General features: G+C 38.7%; 1 protein-coding gene across 2 annotated transcripts in view; it reads left to right on the top strand.

The window, feature by feature from the left end:
- Nucleotides 1–13718, top strand: part of CA10 (carbonic anhydrase 10) — a 175495-nt gene extending 161777 nt beyond the window's left edge. For both annotated transcript variants that reach the window (XM_066332146.1, XM_066332147.1), the window contains 5 exons: nt 2167–2262; nt 3858–3930; nt 9105–9259; nt 11481–11655; nt 12476–13718. In XM_066332146.1, coding sequence (XP_066188243.1) covers nt 2167–2262; nt 3858–3930; nt 9105–9259; nt 11481–11655; nt 12476–12498 — 522 coding nt within the window. In that variant the 3' untranslated portion in view covers nt 12499–13718. The remainder of the gene's footprint in view (nt 1–2166; nt 2263–3857; nt 3931–9104; nt 9260–11480; nt 11656–12475) is intronic.
- The last annotated feature ends 5930 nt before the right edge of the window (nt 13719–19648 follow it).

Genomic DNA, 19648 nt, shown 5'->3' with positions numbered 1-19648 from the left:
GTGCCATCAGTCAAAACAAGAGTTTGATGTTGATTCAGGGTTCCCATAAGTGGAAAGAGAATTTGGCTCTTGCTTTTACCCATTCCTGCACTCAGCATTTTGGTTTGTTATATAAAATAAGTTTATCTAATTCATTGTTATTCTGGGACTTTGTATAGAAGGGGGTCTAGTCTAAAGCAGATTTCATCATTTATTTCCTTGATAATTCACAAGTTACTTTGGCTGCCAGGATAAAGAGTTGTACATAAAAAGACAAATATGTGACTAAGCCTAAAATTTTCAGTGAGTGCCCAGTCCCCAGAACAGTGATGTTATCAAAGTTCAGTAGTATCACAGTGATGACTAATGAGCATTATAATCTCTGTGTGCTGTAGAGTAAATGCCCTCATTAATTCTTCATGAGACTTTCACTTGTCCTGCTTTCTGGCTGTCAGAATTTGGTAGAGGATTCCAAAGGTGGCGCCTTTGACATTTTTTATATAGTTTCCAATTGAGACAGGACAAAAGTAATTGAAATTAACACATCATAGCAGTACTTTTGACCCTCACCTTATTTTTTTTGGTCTGTGAACTTCTGGCTGTAAATAGCAAAACTACGCCCCAAAAATGAACTTACCAATGCACTAAAGCAGGCTCACAAAGGGATTTGAGGAGTGCTGAGAGGATAATGCTTGAGGGACTTTTATATAAGCTTGTAAGATTTACTTAAAAAAAACCCCACATTTTGCAATCAGGGTAGAATGTGGGAAATAGAACTGTTTGAACATGTCATTTATTTCTTACCTTATCTTGGACTGAGATAATAATGGTGTAAGTTACACATAACTTGGGATACTGCTGTAATTCAGATCAGCACATGGCTTTGGTGGTCTTACGTCTTTGGGCAAAGTGAGGTTCAGTCTGTGTAACTTGATTGTGTACTGCAGATCTGTAGAAACATCTTTCCTGCAAAAAAAACTCACAATTTTGTTTCAGTACTGAATAACCAAACCTCACATTCATCCAAAAGACAATTTGACCAATACAGGCATTAAACAGTGTTTCAGTGAGGTTTAGGGGTTGTTTTTTCCCCTTGTTATGACTTGTACAGCACATTATAATGACATTTCTTTACTGACAATCTTAGTCTTGGAACATTTGTACAGTTACAAAAATTACCAGATATAAACCAAGTTAATACTGATTTTGTTCACAGTGTATAAGTCCAGAAATTTCTCTGGACAGCCTTTAGAAGTATTAGTACATGAAAGACAGACTTGATTTTCAAATGTGAACATCAGGCTGCTGCAATTCTGACAATGCCAGAACAAAACCTTTCCTTTTCTAATTGAAATCTGAAAACTAAGGAAGATCTTTAAGCTAAATAAAGCTGACTAGCTTTTCATCTGTTCAGAAGCATTTAACTGTCATGGGAATTCATTAAATTTGTTCATCGTTTTTTAAAAGAAAAAAAGAAGCTATAAATTGCAGTGTAAATGGTAACAGTGTCTGGTGATCCCAGACAAATCAAATATCAAGGTTCTGGGTAAGACATTTACATAGGCAGTAAGATAAGGGAACTGTGCCTTTGCAATTTAAAACTTCCAGCACATCATAAAACTAAAAAGCAGAAGGAAAGCTGCAGGAGCTAAGGAGAACCTGGTTAACAATAACACAGTAAGTGCTTCACTGTAGGAACCTCTGTAAGCAGGTTTTCAGAATCAGGGGCCAGTGAAGATCAGTATTTTGAGTCCTGTGAGTGATGGTTTTAACAGTTCCAAACTAATATCCCCATATGTTTCCTCAAATATTTCAACCCCTGATTCCTCTGTGCTTGGCTTGAGGCTGCAGAGCACAGAGAACTTTGTGCCCAGGGCAAGTGCTGCTGGAACAGGGAAGTCATGTCAACCGCTGCAGTGCAATCTGTAACTGGATGTGGCTGAATTCACTGGCTGGCAATTCAAGGAAATTCAAGGAAAACACGCTGTACCAGTTGGAGCCAGATGGTGACTGAAATTATTAAAGTTACACATGCTGCAGACGCTTGAAAAATTACCTTGCTCTGAAGCACCCAGAGCAGAGCTGGGATCCCAATACAAACCAAGCAGTGTGTGGGGAGTATTTGCAAACTGTATGGGGATGATTTGCCACTTGTTAACTATAATCCTTCTCTTCACCCTTTTCTAGGTTCAGCTGATCCACTATAACCATGAGCTGTATGCAAATGTCACAGAAGCTGCTAAGAGCCCTAATGGGTTGGTGGTAGTTTCCATATTTATGAAAGTAAGTATTCTATACTACAGATTCCTAATAGATAGACAGCAAACTTTTCCCTGAACTGTAAATATAAGAGTTAGATTCTTCATTGTGCTACAGCAATGCTCAGAGGCTCTGATCTGGAATCCAGAGACAACTTCATCCTGAACTGAGCACACCATCTCTGCTCCAAAGCTTTTATAATACAAGGGAATTTAGAAGGGCTAAGCGAGGTGGGGGAAAAACCCTGACATCATAAACATCACTCATAACACTTTAAGGGCTATGGCAGAAGTTACCAGCTTTGCAGATTTAGTGTTTCTTCACAAAATGTTATTCATCCAATTCTCTTCTAGTAGATTGGGGCCCTGGGAAAAAGGGCATGTCATGCTGATGTGTCAAAGCCAGCAGGATCAGTTTTTCTCAGCGTTATTTAAAACATCTTAAAGCTATCAAAACTGAAAGAACGTTAAAAGTAGAACTTCTAATATCTTCCATTTCACAGAATTACAAAGGCGTGAATATTTTGTCTCCATCCTGTTGCATTCAAGGTACATGGTTAAGTCTATAATTTATAGTGATCTAACACTGAACTAAGACTTCATGGTTTTCCCAAACCTCTTTAATTACACTGGACAAACCTTTTCTTTTATTTAATATAGAAAATGTATTTCTCCCCTCCAAATTTTGTTACTATTCTCACATTATGTATTTCTGTTTCATCAGTCTAAAGAAGTGTGTATTTCTGAGTAATGCTGAAGTTCACCTCATCACACCTTAGGTATGGGGTATCTGTTAGTTCCCCTTAAAACTCTAATCCCATTTCATAAAGGTCCTAACCAAGCATTAACCGAAGAATTAAAAGTGTACATTTCACAGATCATACTGAATAATTAGATATAAAAGAGAATTTTTTACACAGATCTAATATTTAAGAAAGATATTTGGGCTTTTTGTTTCATCCAAAATGTATTGTATTATGAGCCAGGAATCTGACCTGCATTCATGAAAACGGGGAAAATAAAAGAGAAGACAGAGGGAATGTTATCAATATTTAGAAATACCTGCAGGGAGGTGTCAGAGGATGGACCAGGCTCTGCTCACGTCTGCTGAGCAACAGAAAAGAGGCAACAGGGGGGCAGAATCTGACACATGGAAGGTTCCACCTGAACACGAGGTGTTACCTCATATGTTACCCAGACATAAACCAGAAGAAGAGAGCTTTAATTTTAATTAAAATAGCCTACTGCAAGTAAATGTATTTATCAATAAAAAAAATAATAGAATACTAATGAAAATCCTACCTAATACATCAACCGCCTCCAAATTTCATCAAAGCTGTTGGAGAAGAAACCTGTGCTCACACTTTTATTCAGGCATTAATTTCTGTTCACCCTGTTTGCCCATCCTTGTGGTTTATTTATTTACCAACTTTCTATTAAGCTTCATTAGATAAACAAGTCAATAATTATTTCCTTCCTCCACAATGAAAAAAAAAAAGGCAGAACCCAATTGGAGGAGTATCAGAGAGTGACATGTGTGTGCACAAATGGAAGAGCTGCAGTTCTGGCAAGGAAATGTTTGTGAGAAGATTCTGACGTTGTGCATTTTCTCTTCTGTAGGTATCTGAATCATCAAATGCATTTCTAAATCGTATGCTTAACAGAGACACCATAACAAGAATAACGTATAAGAGTAAGTTTCTTTTCATTTCCTCTGGTAACAGCTGTGTTCTTTCAGAATCAAATAACAAATTTAGTGATCCTGAAACAAGAGGCATTTCACTGTGGGCAGAAACTCCAGTTTTGCATTGCCAGCAACTCTGCACGGTAAACTCAGGAATGTGTAAAAGCTTGTTAGGTCATCACTTTATCAAATGAATTGTGAACTTCAGAGTCTTTTTTATGTCTGAAGGTGCAACAACAGATTAATGAAATTATATTTGGCTCATGCATATACTGTATTGACACAAAATGCTCAGGAGAAACTGCCTCCTCTTAGCAGTAAAAGGGACATGTGGAGCAGCCTGGATTGTATCAGATCTGATACATTCTACACCATTAACTGGATTTAGTATTCATCAGTGTTTTCTTTTTGTACAAAGAAGTTACAACATTATTATTCAGCTATTGCTGCATTTATCAGATACAGAAAGAGGTCATTAACATAGCTTTTATATTTGTTCACATTTTAAAAGCCTCTAACTGATGATCCTCAAAAATTCCATGTTCATATACTGACCTTGTGGAAAACTGAAGCTTAATTAAGGTATTTTAGAGAAAATAATGAAAAATATGTATAACAAATTAAACCTTTTCTCCTGAAAACCTCGTTTCCTTTGTCAAATATTCTAAGCTGCTATGAAGTTTATAAGTTCAACAATACCAGAATTTCACTTTCAGAAAGTACACACAGCAAATTGGTGACACAAATAGTTCCTTGTCCTCTCCTGCAACATACATGTTTCACTCCACTGATGTTCCTCTGACTTTACCTGACAGTTAACAAATCTTGTTACATCTTTGGTCCAAGTAAGAGGCTTCTATGATAATAAAACTCAGTTCTCTACAATACCTATGGAAAAGAAGAAAACAGAGGGTTCTCCTCAGGATGTTTTTGCCAGATTGTTCTATCAGTATCAAATGTCGCCTTCTCTGCACAGAAGAAGGGGATCAGTCCCATTCTTAAAACTGCTTGTCCTGATTCCTTGCAAAAACACAGCAAGAAATCTTGTTCTGCAAGAGCCTACCAGTGCTGCTGCAGCATCCTGGAAACAGGGAATTATTGTTAAGGTTGTATGTGCCTTTTCCAGCTCTTTCACCCACAAATTCCATATTCCCAGCTTCTCTCTGGGAACCAGCCAGATATTCTCACATGGGGCCACACCCTCCCAATACCAAATATTTCATTTGTGTGCTGCATTTACAGTGGGAACTCCTCTCTGGAGCTGTCAGCATCCCACAACCTCCCATTGCTTGTTTTGTCTCCTTACAAGGGAAACAAAATTCCAATCACACCTAATTTGTGTTTACTAAGTGAAATTTTGCATGAAGATGAACACACAAAACACAGGCTGGAAAAGTAGAGGATGACAGATTTGCTTTAATTTTTAACCACTATTTTCACTATGTTTATCCATTAAAATTAAACCCCTGGAAGACACAATGCATACAATATTCCACAGGGCATTGGTTTACTTACCGTAGTAACAAGTATTGACTGGGAATTTTGAAAGTAAATTGGGAACATGAAAGTGTTATTGAAAGTAATTTTGCAGTTGTCTTGCATGATGGATTATAGCATCATTGCTGAAAACTAATTTTACCTCTTACACTGCAAGGATTTCTAGTGTGCCTTTAGCAGCTGGAGTTTTTCAGCTTCTGCTTTAGGGCTCCTCTCCTGAAGTCAATACTCAGCACGGTGCTGACAAAATGCCCAGGCCCCCTGTGCTCCAGAGCAGCGTGGAGGGAATGATAAATGGAGCACTGGCTCAGAGTCAGGACAGTTCATCACATAAATAAAGGGGTTTTGGTTTTGCTGGTATTTAAAAAAAAAAAAAAAAAAGGGAACAAAATTAAGTTCTGTCTCTCCTGCTGCATGAAATTTCCACAGGCAAAGAGCATTAAAAGGGGAATTTGTATTATTAGATATTAATGGCTACAGTGAAGTAAAGTGGACCCCAAGGAATTTTAAAGGAGATTTTAAATGCTTATTTTATTCTGTTATTGCAGCCCAAAGAATCTACCATGAGCAAGCTGAAAGAAGGGTTTTTTCAAGCAGGCTTTAGTCAGAAACTTTGTGGATATCTCAAAAGAAAACTGCTTTATTGTTCCTCGTTAAGTGTGCCATTTGAGGGGATAAGTTAGTTTTCTTTCAAAACAGTTATACTACATGAGCTATCACCCAGTGTTTGCTTAACATTGGGGAAAAAAGTAACTTTTTAGATGCACAAAATTCCACATAAAAATTTGGTCTTGACGTTGTGTGGTAAGCAGAGAAACTGAGAATCTCTCCATTCCTTACTCTGCAAATCTAATCTGGATATTTTCTGGATTAGCATGATATGATCTTTAAAATCAAATGTACCTTCCTCCAATCAATAAACCATATATCCCCTATAATAAACATTATTATAAAGAGAGCTTATACAGATTTTGCTGTGAAAGCCAACCCCACACATCTCTTACCAACCTAGGGATAAAAGGATTTCCATCATTTCCTACGTAAATTGTCAGAGTCAAGGCCTGTATGTAAATGAACGTGAAATCTAATGAAATCTAATTTGTAGAGAGGAGAATTCTTGAGTTTGGAAATCATCCTAAGGCACCAGCAGATCAAGAGAAACAGATTGTGGGCTGTAGATAGGAATGATGCTGAGGATCCAGGAAAGGCTGGACTGGGTTTATGAAAGGAAGTTTGTTACTGGCAAGAGAGCTTAGTGATTTTGAGCACTTTGGACATATTTGCAGCAAATATAAGCAAGATTTTGAAGTGCTGCAGTCTGGTATTAACACCAACCCACCAGCTCCAGAACTTTAGCTCCAGAACAAGAAACCCTTATCAAGTTGTGGGGAAAGGACAGACCTGTCCATGGGAAAAAGTTAGCAACCAAATCTTTATTGTGTAGTCTTCTTTCATGGAATATCTGTCTTCCCATGGGAATACAGGCAGGAATAAGTACTGCTTTTTCTTATTTCATTCATCCCTATTTTCCACTTTTTCTGAAGTGATATTTTCCTCCAGTCTCATATCAATATCCCTCACTGTATTAATCTGTATTTCCCTCTCCTAGTAAACATTTCAGGGAAAATTCTACCTAGCTGAAATCATTTTAGCCCAGCTGAAGCCAATATGGCTGTGAGAAAGCAGATACAGTCCTTAGGGATCTCTTCTGCCTGACTCTGTGCCACTTAGTGCTGAACACACGACTCTCCATGGCTTATAAATACCGAACAGCATGTTCATGTGGGAAAGTGTGTGATGACTCATTGAAACAAGCACTGGCATGAAAAAGTCCATCGGTTCTCTTCTGATGCAACTCTAGCAAAATTATCAGTGCACTGCAAATAATGTTTTTAATGACTAGGCACAAGTGTATTCAGTCATCTCTATTTGTTCAAATATAACTGCATTTTGACTGTGTTTTTCATGCACAGTCTGAAGTGCATGGAAGATTTGGGTTTAAAAGAGGCTGTCACAGGCCATGGGGCAGTGAAGCCTGGGCATATTAGAAAAGGTGACAGTCACCTCCTCGACACTAATGGCACTTTCCCTTCTGCTTGAGGATCCAGCCAGGCATCCAGCAAGACAATTACCCTGGCTCAAGCTTCAGGGGCAGGGCAGAGAGCTCTACTTCTGACAAACAGGAGAGGGCCTGCCAAGGTTTTATTTTGTAAAATAACAGACACATTTAAAATATGAAATAGCAGTAATGCCCTTGTCATTGAGGCAGAAGCACTACACTCTCACCTTGGCACTTTAACTGATGCTGCCAATATTGTTGCCCCAAAACCCTGTACCACGTTGACTGTGCTGTGTTAAAATAAAAAAGCAAGGTCACATTTGCTCTGTCTGTGTTCTTTGATTTTTTGCTGCCCAAGACAATAGTCTGCAGCCTTTTTTTTTTTTTTTTTTTCCCATTAAATTGTATGAGATAAGTCTGTTGCTCATCTAAGCTATGTCCTTCAGCTACAGTATGTTAAATTCAAGTTAAATTGTGCCTTTCTTTTTTAGCTCTTATACACTTCCTTGATAATTTGGATTTTCTCTGCGAATCAAGGCCAGCTCATACTGAGTATTGAAAGAGGGAGCACACCTCAGTGTGCACTTTTCCTTGCTTACATTTTAATGTTCCCTCTGCAAACGAACCAAATTGGAGACACCACACACAAATGAAATCAAAGAGATCTCACAGTGTTACAAATCATAACCACCCCAGCTTTCTCTGAGATACACACAAGCAGCCGTGTATCAGTAATAAAATATGTTTATCCCGGAGTGGATGAGCTCCTACAGCCGAAGATTTGGCAGGAAAATCTGAGTTTTAGCATTTTGGCTTTGACAGCACTGCCAAAAGTGTTGTAGGGCAAGCTTTACCCAAAGAGAAATAATGCTGATAGTACAGAAAGCACTGAGGAACTCTGATGAATTTTGAAAGTTATAACCATATCTCATTATATTTTGGTACATATCCACAGAATAAATTCTGTTACAGAGGAATACACCTCATTAATTCCCAGGGAGCCTTACAATAAAGGCAGGGACCCTGCTACTGCTTCCCAGCAAGCTTTCCACCTAGAGTTCAGCTTTCTAAGGGAGCTGGCATGCCACTGTGCACATGAAAGGCCAGGAGGCTTCATAGACCCTTATTATCATGTGTTAACTGCAGCTTCCTCTTGTGCCAGAAGGGCAAGAAAGTTTTAACTCTCTTGGCCTTCCTGAGGCTTTGTTGAGCAAAAATCGTTGATCACCCCAAAAGATGGAAAGTCAGTGTTCTCCAAAGGCTTCTGAATCTCAATCACTGCGACTTTAAGAAGCTTTTGACTCCAGTCCCTAAATGTGACTCACAGTTTGCTGTGAGTTCCTGTGTTCACTCTCAGTGTGTGAATGGGAATCTCAGTGCATCTGCACCCAGCAGGGTCAGGGAGGTCACTTGTGTTACTTGTTCTTGTCTAAACTGCTGGAGCATCCAGAAATGTGCATCTGTTCAACTTCATTCTTTGGTGAAACTGAACATCATGTTCTGGAATTAGGAGACATGAAAAGGGTGATATTGTTGGTTTGGTTTTTGTTTTGCTTGGGTTTATTTATTTGGGGGTTTTTTTGATGCTACTCTTTTACCTGAGTTGTTTTCCTCCTTTGTTCTCCAGATGATGCATACTTACTACAGGGGCTTAATATTGAGGAACTTTATCCAGAGACATCTAGTTTCATTACATATGATGGGTCAATGACAATTCCACCCTGCTATGAAACAGCAAGCTGGATAATAATGAACAAACCTGTCTACATAACAAGGATGCAGGTAAAGCAATTTACAAATCAATCAATCTAGGAGAGGTACAAAAGATAATTTTAAACATAATATTTATAGCTATACATTCGATTTAACCCTTGTGCTGTAGGATTTCTGAATGCAATTTACACAGTTTGCAGAAGCACTGAAGAGGTTTTTTGTCAAAATAAAAATATTAACTGTTTATAGAGCTCTGTCAGTATCTACACATACAAACTTTGAGGGGGGCCCTGTTTTCTGTGAGGGTTTGAACAAAATAGTTTCCAGCAGTCTGTTCACAACTGCATCTTTCTCTGATGTTGTGAACAGTTACTTGGGGACTCTAAAACAAGTACAGCAGTGTTGTGCAAACATAACTGTTAAGGATAACAGAGGTTATTCCTGGGTCTGAATAAACACATGTCAATAGCACATTAATGTGACAGAGATACAGGGTCTGGAGCCTTCTAGGAATTAAATCAGCCAGTGCTTTCTGGTATAGAATAAAACTACAGGATACACACAACAAATACCTTTGGAAAAATCAGATTGGTATATTGAAGCCCCTATCAGAGAGAAGCAGAAATTATGCAAGAGGAAACACAACTTCACATCCAAAAGGAAGCTGTTGAGGAAACACACCGGTGGAAAAATCTCAAAAACTACATTTCTGTACAACTTGCAACGCCTGGCATCAGAAAACAGCAAATTTAACACCAATTGCCCTCTTCTCCAGGGTTTCCATCAGTGAGTTGTCTACAGAGCTGTAAGCTGAACTAAAACTTCCTCTCTTGCATACTGGAACCCCAAGGAATACTTGAAGCACCATCTGCCTGCCCCAAGCAGGCAGCAGAAGAAATATGGTCTGAGAAATGAAATGAGGAACAAGAAAACAACCCTAAATATCACTTTGAGATTTGAAATCATATTAACATCGTAAATAAAATGACTTTTAAAGGCCTGAGCTGTTTTATTTTTGTTATATTCCTTCTGTCCAGTTTAGTCTGGAGGCAGAGAAAGCACTTTGTTTCTTTTCTAAATGGGTGATTCGGGAGAATGACACAGCTGACCACGGGCAAAAATGCTTAATATTGTGAACTTTTCAAACACAGGACCTGAATATTTTCCTACAAGCAACATTTTTCAGTCCAATATTAATGTGCAAAATAAGGATTAGAATATTTCTAGTGTGTGCTGCTATATCACAATACTTGCTCCTTGTCATGTTTTAATGGTTAATCACATCATCCATTAATACTTAGTTATATCCTCCATTATTAATGCTGCAAATAGATTTTGTGGAATACTTACTAATTATGTTGTGGACTCAGACTGAAAAAGCAATGCCCAGCTCAAGTTTTCCCTGGAAGCTGTTACAGCCTTCCAGTACATAAAACCCAGCCACCAGATTTCTCCATTAAACACCACAAACAAACCTCTTAAATTGTTCACTGACCTGGAAGATATTTTGTTCTTATATCTTTAAACCAAAATATTGAGGATTTCTGTTTTGTAACTCGAAACCTTTTTTTTTTCCTCTCTGATTTTGGTTGACTTGAATCAATTAAGAGTTGCATAGTCACCGTAAGAGCCATTTCTGCCAACCAGTGCTGGATGCACAGGATGATTCAGTATTTCCCTCTGTGCTGTGGAACCATCTCAGAAAAAGGCTGGAGTCTGCTGTAGGAACACTCACAGTCACAGCACAGACAGTATCATGACAGACCTGTCAGCAAAGAGAAGCTATCACTTTTTAACATCATTAATTTCATGACTTCAGCAGCATCACTGTCAGTTTTCTATCCCATCCAGCCTGCCCCTACCTGGTTCTTGAATAACACCAACCAAAGCTGTGGCTTCTCAACTGAAAGCTACACTGATAGCTACAAAATTCAGGAAATTAGCTCTTGTCATTCATCAAGTTAATTTGCTCTGTACCAGCTGCTGCCATCCAGCACTGTGGATTCCATTACTTTCTGGCTCACCCAAGGACACCTCAGTAGTATTTTCATTTGCTCCCCACAGAACTGGTTACTCTCATTTAAAATGGGGCTTAGAAACAGAGGAGCACACAAGGAATGGTTATAAGCTAACTCTGACTACAAACTGCCAAAGCTAAATTGTTTTCCTGAAATTCTGTTTCAGCGAAATTCTTTTACTTCCATTTATTAACTGATGTATTTAATAGTGTTGTATGTTGCTTACTTACAGCAAAAACCAGTACTAAACCCCCCTTGTTTTGTCTTTATAGATGCATTCTTTACGACTGCTAAGCCAGAACCAGCCATCACAGATATTTCTGAGCATGAGTGACAATTTCAGACCAGTCCAGCCTCTCAACAATCGATGTATCCGAACCAATATCAACTTTAGTTTACAGGGAAAAGATTGTCCAAACAATAGAGCACAGAAACTACAGTATAGAGGTATGTTCCACCTCCAGAATAACCCTTTCTATGCTTTCACTGAGCTCCTTTCTTTGAGACATCCAAGGGCATAACAAGGCACACAAATAAAAACTCATAAAACTCTAGATATGGAGAAATAACTGTGTCAGTCAAATGCCACACATTTGAAATAGATGAATAATTGTGCAGGAAAAGCATGACAAAAAACGAGCCTGGGACACCTAAATATGTTTTTTAGAAGTAAAGTATATTTTGCTCTGGTTTACTCACCCACAAGGGGGGGGATGAGCTAGTCTGGATGAAAACTGATCTCAAACAAAAATAATAATTGATAAGACTTAATTTCATTTTTGAGGTGCACTGCCATAACAAAGACCTAAATTGCCAAGTGTTGTATCAAGCTGTGGATATCAACAATGAAGCAGCTCAGTCACCTGCAGCTTGAGCCTTATACTGCCACAGCTGTGGCTTACAACTGAGCTTTAATGTGCCTCACGCATCTTTGAGCCCATGCACACAACTGTGCTGCCTGAAATAATGGTGTTGAAGTGCCCTCACAGCAGTAATAGCATGATTATGAAGGAGTAGCACTAAGAGAAAAAAAAAGAAGCACATTTTCAGCAGCAAGGCAGATGACTGTGGTTTAGTACTTCAAAGAAACCATCATTCAGACTTCATTCTTTCCTAGACAGAGAAGGAAACGGAACTGCCTGGACTTCTGAAGACTTTTTGTCTAAGTGCCTAATACAGTGTTAAATCAATTTGATTCACAGTGTTAGACAAGTCTCATATTTGGAGTTTATTAAAGCATAATTGTTTTTGTTTGTTTCTCTTCCAGTAAATGAATGGCTCCTCAAATGAGACAGAGCAGGCAGAATCCAAATCTTCAGTGGAATGCTCCTTCTGGGAATTGACATCATCTGCAATGCATCCAACCTCCCTCTCTGGGTTCACATGCACCATGTGCTGTGGGAAGAGAGCTGCCATACTGGAAAACTCCTCAAAATTCATTCATGTGACTGGTGGCCATTTAAAAACAAAACAAAAGAAAACGAAACAAAAGAAAACAAAACAAAAACAAAACAAAGAGAAAGTATTACAGTAAAAGTGATTACAATTTTCCTGAACTAATTTAGAGTCACAAAGAAAGACTTTTCAGCCTTTGTACATATGAAATTCTTCCTCTTCTCCCCCACCCCACAATTGAAAAAAAAAAAAAAAAAAAAAAAAAAAAAAAAAGAAGAAAGGTGGCTCAGTACAGCATCAAAGTGGAGTTGTGTTCTGTGTGCCAAGTAATCCTTGGAAAGCTCTCATTATTTCACTATCATTCATGGATACTGACAAGACAGAACAAGACTACTGTAAGGAAACTTATTTCTAGGTTATGATCTTTCTGTTAATTTGAGTTAAAAAAGGGACAGACTTTGAGAGATAAGTACTGTAAATATATCACTGCAGAATATAAAGGAAATTGAAATATTTCCCTCTGTCACATATATGTAGTAGGATTTGGCAAAATCAGAATATATCCATTTTCTGTTTCTTGTTTTACACCAGATCATACGTTGTGTTGGTTACTATTAACAGCTCAATAAATGTGTTTAACAAATTAATTTAGTTAAGTTGCTTTGATTTCTCTTTTCCTTTCTGAAATAACAAGCCTCTACTACTTGTGGATGTATTATTTGTGTTTTTCTCCTTTTTTTCTTCTTTTTTTTTTTTTTTTCTTTCTTTTTTACTTCATTTGTTTGTTTGCAGCCCATTGAAGTGAGTTAATGATAATCGGGAATGCACTTAGAGGTGTTATAACTTTACTTTCTGGTCCATCATTAACAGGAACTGGGCTCAGAAGCAGAAAGCAGTTGAAACATATCTTAGTTTAAAATTGTCATTTTCCTTGCTGAAGCCATTTTTGAGACAAACATTAAATCCTGTAAATTGGTGGTGAAAGGGATATTTTTCTTTACAGATAAAGCAGGAGCTGACCAAGTAAAAGCAAATGCCTTTTTTTCTTATTTATAATGGTCATTCACTGTGTTTGGTTACTGTCAAGAACTCAATAAATGTGTTTAACAAGTTCACACAGTGCATGTTTGACCTTCTTGAATAATGAGGGATTTTTCAGGTTGGTTTTTCTTTCAGTCTGGAGAGGGGTCACGGCCTCATGATCTCCCGTACCTAATGTTCACGTTCTACCACATGTAAATTCACAGAAAGCAAGATGAAGCCAGAAAATGTTCTGGCACCAAGGAATAATTTGCACCAAATGGAAGAACAAGCACCACAAGAAGTGTGAGGGAACAGGCAGGGAGCTTTAATGCAACAAAAATCCTATTTCATCTGTGCCTGAAGGGAACAGTGCAAGGAGCACCTGACAGGAAAGTCAAGAGTTTGGAAAGATTGCAGCTTGGGAAGTTAGAAGAGGCCAGGACTGAGTCTGAAAACACTTCTGGAACTATTTGGCTTAGCTTGAGTCTGAGAACAGACCATCGCCGGATCCCGGCTCCGATCTCGGGAGAAGCTGAGCAGAACTCTAAAATCCAACAACTTTCTCTGCAGCCAGAAGGTTTTAATATCTAACATTATTCATTTTATTTTTCCACCTGTGGCTGTGTGCACTCTGTGTGTTAAATAAACAGGGTTTTTTCCCTTTCCTCCAGGAAATTCCTTTGGTAGCACTTGGTGGGGGAGGGAGTGCCAAATCCTGCCCTCTTTAGAGGAGATGCTCCTTTCAGGACGTTTCCTCCAAACTTGTCTCAAACTGAGACACAAAGCTGAAAATTTTACAGTGTTCAGGAGGTGAACCTTCCCCAAAAGTCAGGAACTAAAAAGAAACCTGTAAATAGCCAATGTATTTTACTACAGATACCAGATTTGTAGCAAAAGGCAGACATTTTGCACATTTTATATTGCATCTCAAAGCTCTAGTACTGAACACTGCACCCCCAAAAATCCAGATATTTAGTTTTTAAACTCAAAACACTGTAAGTTTTTCAAGGAGATAAGCTATAACTGTCCCGTGTTTGGATTTTTTATATTAGATTTTATTCCCCAGATAGAGTGGCTGACAAAGCATGAAGAGTTTACTGTAAGAGATGCTGATTTAATGGCAAATGGCTCAACACAGTTCTGAACAACCCACTGTAAAATTATTCAAGGAGCCTATATAAATACCATTTATAATATGAAATGTAATGCAGGCAAACATTTTCTGTTTCCTACAGTGTCAAGTTCTATTCTAATAACTAAAGATGTGTCAAACACGTACTCAGAACAGAAAATGAAAAACAGGATTCTAAATCTTCTAAGGACAAAAAAATAACACTTTTTGAATAGGGGAAAAAAAATCCTCCAAAGTATTAGAAAAACAGCACAAACATTGACAGTTTATGAATTTAGGCAAGTGCTCCTACCCCTATTGGGGGAGAAAGAGCTGGAGCCAAAAGTCAGTCCAGGGGAACAGAGTAACAGTGGAGAATAGTGTAGCTGCCTCAGAAGGAAGGTCAAGGTTATGAAATTCACCCTTGGGTGGGCATTCCCAGCACAAGGAGACAGCCAACACCTCACATCCCACTTTCTGAAGAATTCAGGTATTTGCACCCATGGCACATGTCCAAATTCACCAGGACCATGTTTGGTCAGGGGAAGGTGATGCTGAGCTGGAGTCAGAATGTCCTTTTCAATTGCGCATTTTGGATGTGCCTCATCAAGGATTTTGTGAACCCACCTCAAAGATTTTGTGAACCTTCCTCAAGGGTACTGCAAAGAAATCACCAGAAATGCCTCCTGCTTCCTTCACTTGCTCTCCTGCTGCACCACCTAAGCTTTAGTAGTAAGACTCCCTGGAAGTTTATCCCTGCAAAGCTGCCCTGGAGGACTCCTGAATAAGTGCCAAAGCTAATGTGCTGTATGAGAAAACAATTGTAAACCCCACATGGTAAAGAGAAGGGAATATGTCAACATAATGAGGAAATATATTATTATTCAAATATGCAATAAAATCTTATGAAGGAGTGTTAAGACAACATAGAAAGTCATAAGCACAATTGCAGATAACAGGATTTGGGAGAAAACATCTATCTTTTCCCTCTGCCCTGAATTTTCCCCTTAATGATGCAGCAATACAGCAGCAAGCTGATTACAGCTTGCTGCCTCCCTTCAGATATAATTTAAATTTGACAGCACTAGGGGTAATAATGACATTTTCAGACATTCATGCCAAAGTTTCACAATACTGGAGGCCTCTCTCATTACACATTTATTTATATGCGTTCCTCAAACTGCAGAAAAGATACAAAAATGGAACTCCATTGACACACACTTCACCCAACTGCTGCCCATGTTCCTCCCACACAGATGGGCAGCTGAGACACTTAAACTAAGACTATCGCTAAAAATCACTGAGCCTCTGCCCTCCTTCAAGCAGTGGCCTCTCCTGGAAGCATGTGAACTATGAAAGACTTTTGAGTTCTTAAATCATGTAGTCCAAACTACAGACCAACATGACTTCAGCTTGTAAAAGTCTTGATGAATTCCTGCGTAATTCCAAATACAAAGGATGAAGAATTGTGGAATAATTCCAGGTTTCATCTTTCAGAAACTGACCCTTTCCACTCCTTATATGTTGCATGTCTTACAGAGAGAATTCTTCGCAGGGGACAAACTTTGCTGTCAGCATGGGAAATGCCAGAGGACATGGTTGTTATCCCAGGTAAGGTTTCTGTAGGGAGTCTAAATAATCTCAACTGAAATATCACAGCTCTGCCTTTTGGAAGGCTGATACAGCCAATGAAATAAAACAAAAAACAGACTAACAAAGAGACTAAAACAGGTGAAAATCACTAAATATTCTAAAAACCAACTTATTTCTACTAAAGACCTGTCATTCAATGCTGTCTTTTTTCACCACAATGCACAAGGATTTCAGTGCCATGTGCAGCTTCACTGAGGATGCACAGCCTTGGTGCTGGATTTCAGCTCAGAGCCCACCCACCACCTTTCTCCTCATGTCATTCTTATTCTGGCAGCTCAGACAGCTCCTTAGTTTAATTATTAGTGTGTCTTTCAGATTCTCCTATTCCCAGATACTTCCTATGCACAGCAAAAGAATTCCCAGCAGGGCAGTGGTGTTTTTTTGCCACCAAACATTTAAAGCCCCATTCTCTCAGCCTGTAAGCAGCAATTGGTCCTATCAAAAATAAATAAATAAATAAATAAATAAATAGATGAAGTTCTAAACTAGACAAAAGAGGTTGGCTCATAAAGCAGTTGCAGCATTGTCTGGGTTCCCATGCACATACAGACAGCAAAAGGGGGAACTGCCAGCTCAGTTCTCCAAGCAGGGATTGATAACACTTTATAGGAAGCCACTAGCCCCCTGTGCCAGTGTCTCTCTGGGTGTTGTGCTTCTGTGTGAGCTACACTTCACTAGAGGCTCGTCTGCACAGCCCAGAGCCTGGGGCTGCCAGCCTGGAGAGTCCCCAGCAGGCTGAGTGCCAGACCCCAGACACACATCCGTGGATTTACTGCTGGGATTCACCACCCACCCACCCTGCACATCGAGGGAAGCAGCAGTAACCACACTGACTGCCACTTCTGGGGCAGAGTGCCAGAACACGTGGAAAGCTTTGTGCTGCCCTGCCTCCAAGTTTGTTTTCATCACAAGAATTTCAGTAGCAGCCACAGCAGAGAGCAAAATCCACAAGATGATAATGCTTGGTGTGTCTTGCTGCCAGTCAAACAGGGATTAGGGACAAGCCAACCAGCCTGGTCTTCCCTACCTTTGTCACAGTGTCACACACACATAACTATTGCAGTTTCCAACACAGAAGTGATTCTACCCAAGTGCAGACTCCAACATTCCATTTTGACAGATCATTATCATTCCCTGCCTGTGCAAGCAACCATGGAAACAGAAGAACTTTGGGGCCAGGTTCAAGGTTTAGAGACACTGCAACCAGCAATAACTAAACTGTGCATGCTCTATTTACAATGGCTTGATGCTGCACTGTGATTTGGAAAGGAATGTGATCTTGCTACCCGCATGAAATGGATGAGAAAGGAAACATCTCAAAGCAGGAATGAGGTTGGATGGTTAAACTGTAACAGCTTGCTTCTTTATGATGTTTGCTTGCGTGGTTACTCAGAATTTTTTTATGTTTTATGACCTCTTTGATGTTAACACTTGAGAATAACAGTATCAAATTCTTTTTCCTATATTTTTTCTTTATTTGCAGTTTTATGATTTTTTTTCACAAATTAATAAGAAATTTGCTTCTTTGAGACACTTAGAAGAACAGATCCTGCACAAATTATATTAAGGTTCCTTACTTGAAGGATTCTTCAAAGTTACACTGCTGAGCAAGAGAGGAACAAATTTGAGATCACCTTCATGCTTCTCAGACAAAAACACTGAAAGAAACAAACACAAAAAAAGAAACTTCTCCAAACTTTACTGCCTTAAAGATGTATTATCTTTTAACAGAATTCACCTGTAGTTGATTTACAAAACAGAGCGCAGGAATAACATTCTGTGCAAGCAGCACCATAAATACTGTGAAATGACTAACAAGAGACACACAGCAATGCAATCTGGTTGCTTTTATAGTGTAGGATTTGTCACAGTGAATCAGGAAGTGTTTTGAAGGGGTGGTAAAGTCTAGTGAGTGATTGTGACACGCTGGAGCCTGGCAAGGTAAGCAAAGCCCTTTGTGTCTCAGGAGTGGTCATCTTATCATGATGGGTGGAAGAGAGAAAGAAAAAAAAAAAATCAAATGAGACTGACTTCAAGATGTTTCTCTTAATGAAAGTTTTCCTGTCAACAGTCATTACAATGCTAATGTCAACACTTTTTTGGAAGTAGTACCCTTATAACATTCATTAGGGATGTCATAAGCATCCCACAACATATGGTGTCTCAAATCCAATTAACTTTTCTATTCAAACCATGACCTTGAATTGGTTTTAAAACAAGGAAGAACACAGAAAAAAAAAAGCCCCTATTGCTTATTTGATGGCTCAGTGGCATAGTGCTGAAATTCAGAATTATGTCAAGTTGCCTGTTTGTTTTGCCTTCCAGTTTTGTATCTAATCTAAAAAAAAGCGATGGAAGCTTATTTAAAAAAAAAAAAAAAAAAAAAAAAAAAAAAAAAAAAAAAAAAAAAGTAGTGGCAGCATCTACTTCCTGAGACTGCTTGCACTTTAAAAGCACTGTGTACACAGAATAGGGCATTTTGAAATACTTGAAACCCAGCCAAAGGCTTCTTGAAGTATCTCTAATTCTGATTGCTAACACTGGAGTTCTCTGTATCCTGCGTGGCCTCGAGCTGAAATCCCTCTCTCTGCTGTGATAACCTTCCAACCCTGATGTACAAGAGCCTCTCACCAACCAGCATCTCCTCAGTGCAGCTGCTGCCTTGGGTCATCTCTGGACATCAGTCTTTCCAGCTCAACACATGAAAAAAAACCCCAAAAAACCCCCCCAAAAGCCCATAAATCTTAGAAGTGTTCCTAAGACAATGATTTAGGCCCTTTGCTTAGGTAATGGAAGATAAAAAGAAATTTTTCATTTAAATTTTACCTTTTGAAAGCACTAACTTTACACAAAGATTGTTTAGGAATATTTTTGTCAGATAAAGTTTTTATTCTGTGACCATCTTTCCCTATGATTTTAACAAAAGCTCCCTTTTTGCTAATGTGAAGATCTAAAAATCTAATCCATTCTATCTCAAGTATGTTATACCTCCAGAAAATAAGTTCTAAATATTTATAAATGGTATCTTACTGGAACTTCCCTTGCTACAAGAGTAGGAATAGCATTGTGCTGCTACACAAATAATACTGGTTATAGAAAACTTACAATTACTCACCATGTTTTGCAAGTTCTTCCTAAATCAGATTATATTGTTATGATATAAACACTCATGCTTTTAATGGTACAATTAAATCTAGGGCAATTACTGCAGATAGTTCCCATACTTCTTCACTGAGCTTTGCTGAAATATCCCAAATC

This window comes from Sylvia atricapilla, chromosome 18, assembly GCF_009819655.1.
Source record: "Sylvia atricapilla isolate bSylAtr1 chromosome 18, bSylAtr1.pri, whole genome shotgun sequence".
NCBI lineage: Eukaryota > Metazoa > Chordata > Aves > Passeriformes > Sylviidae > Sylvia > Sylvia atricapilla.
This window is presented reverse-complemented; position numbering and strand designations above follow the sequence as displayed.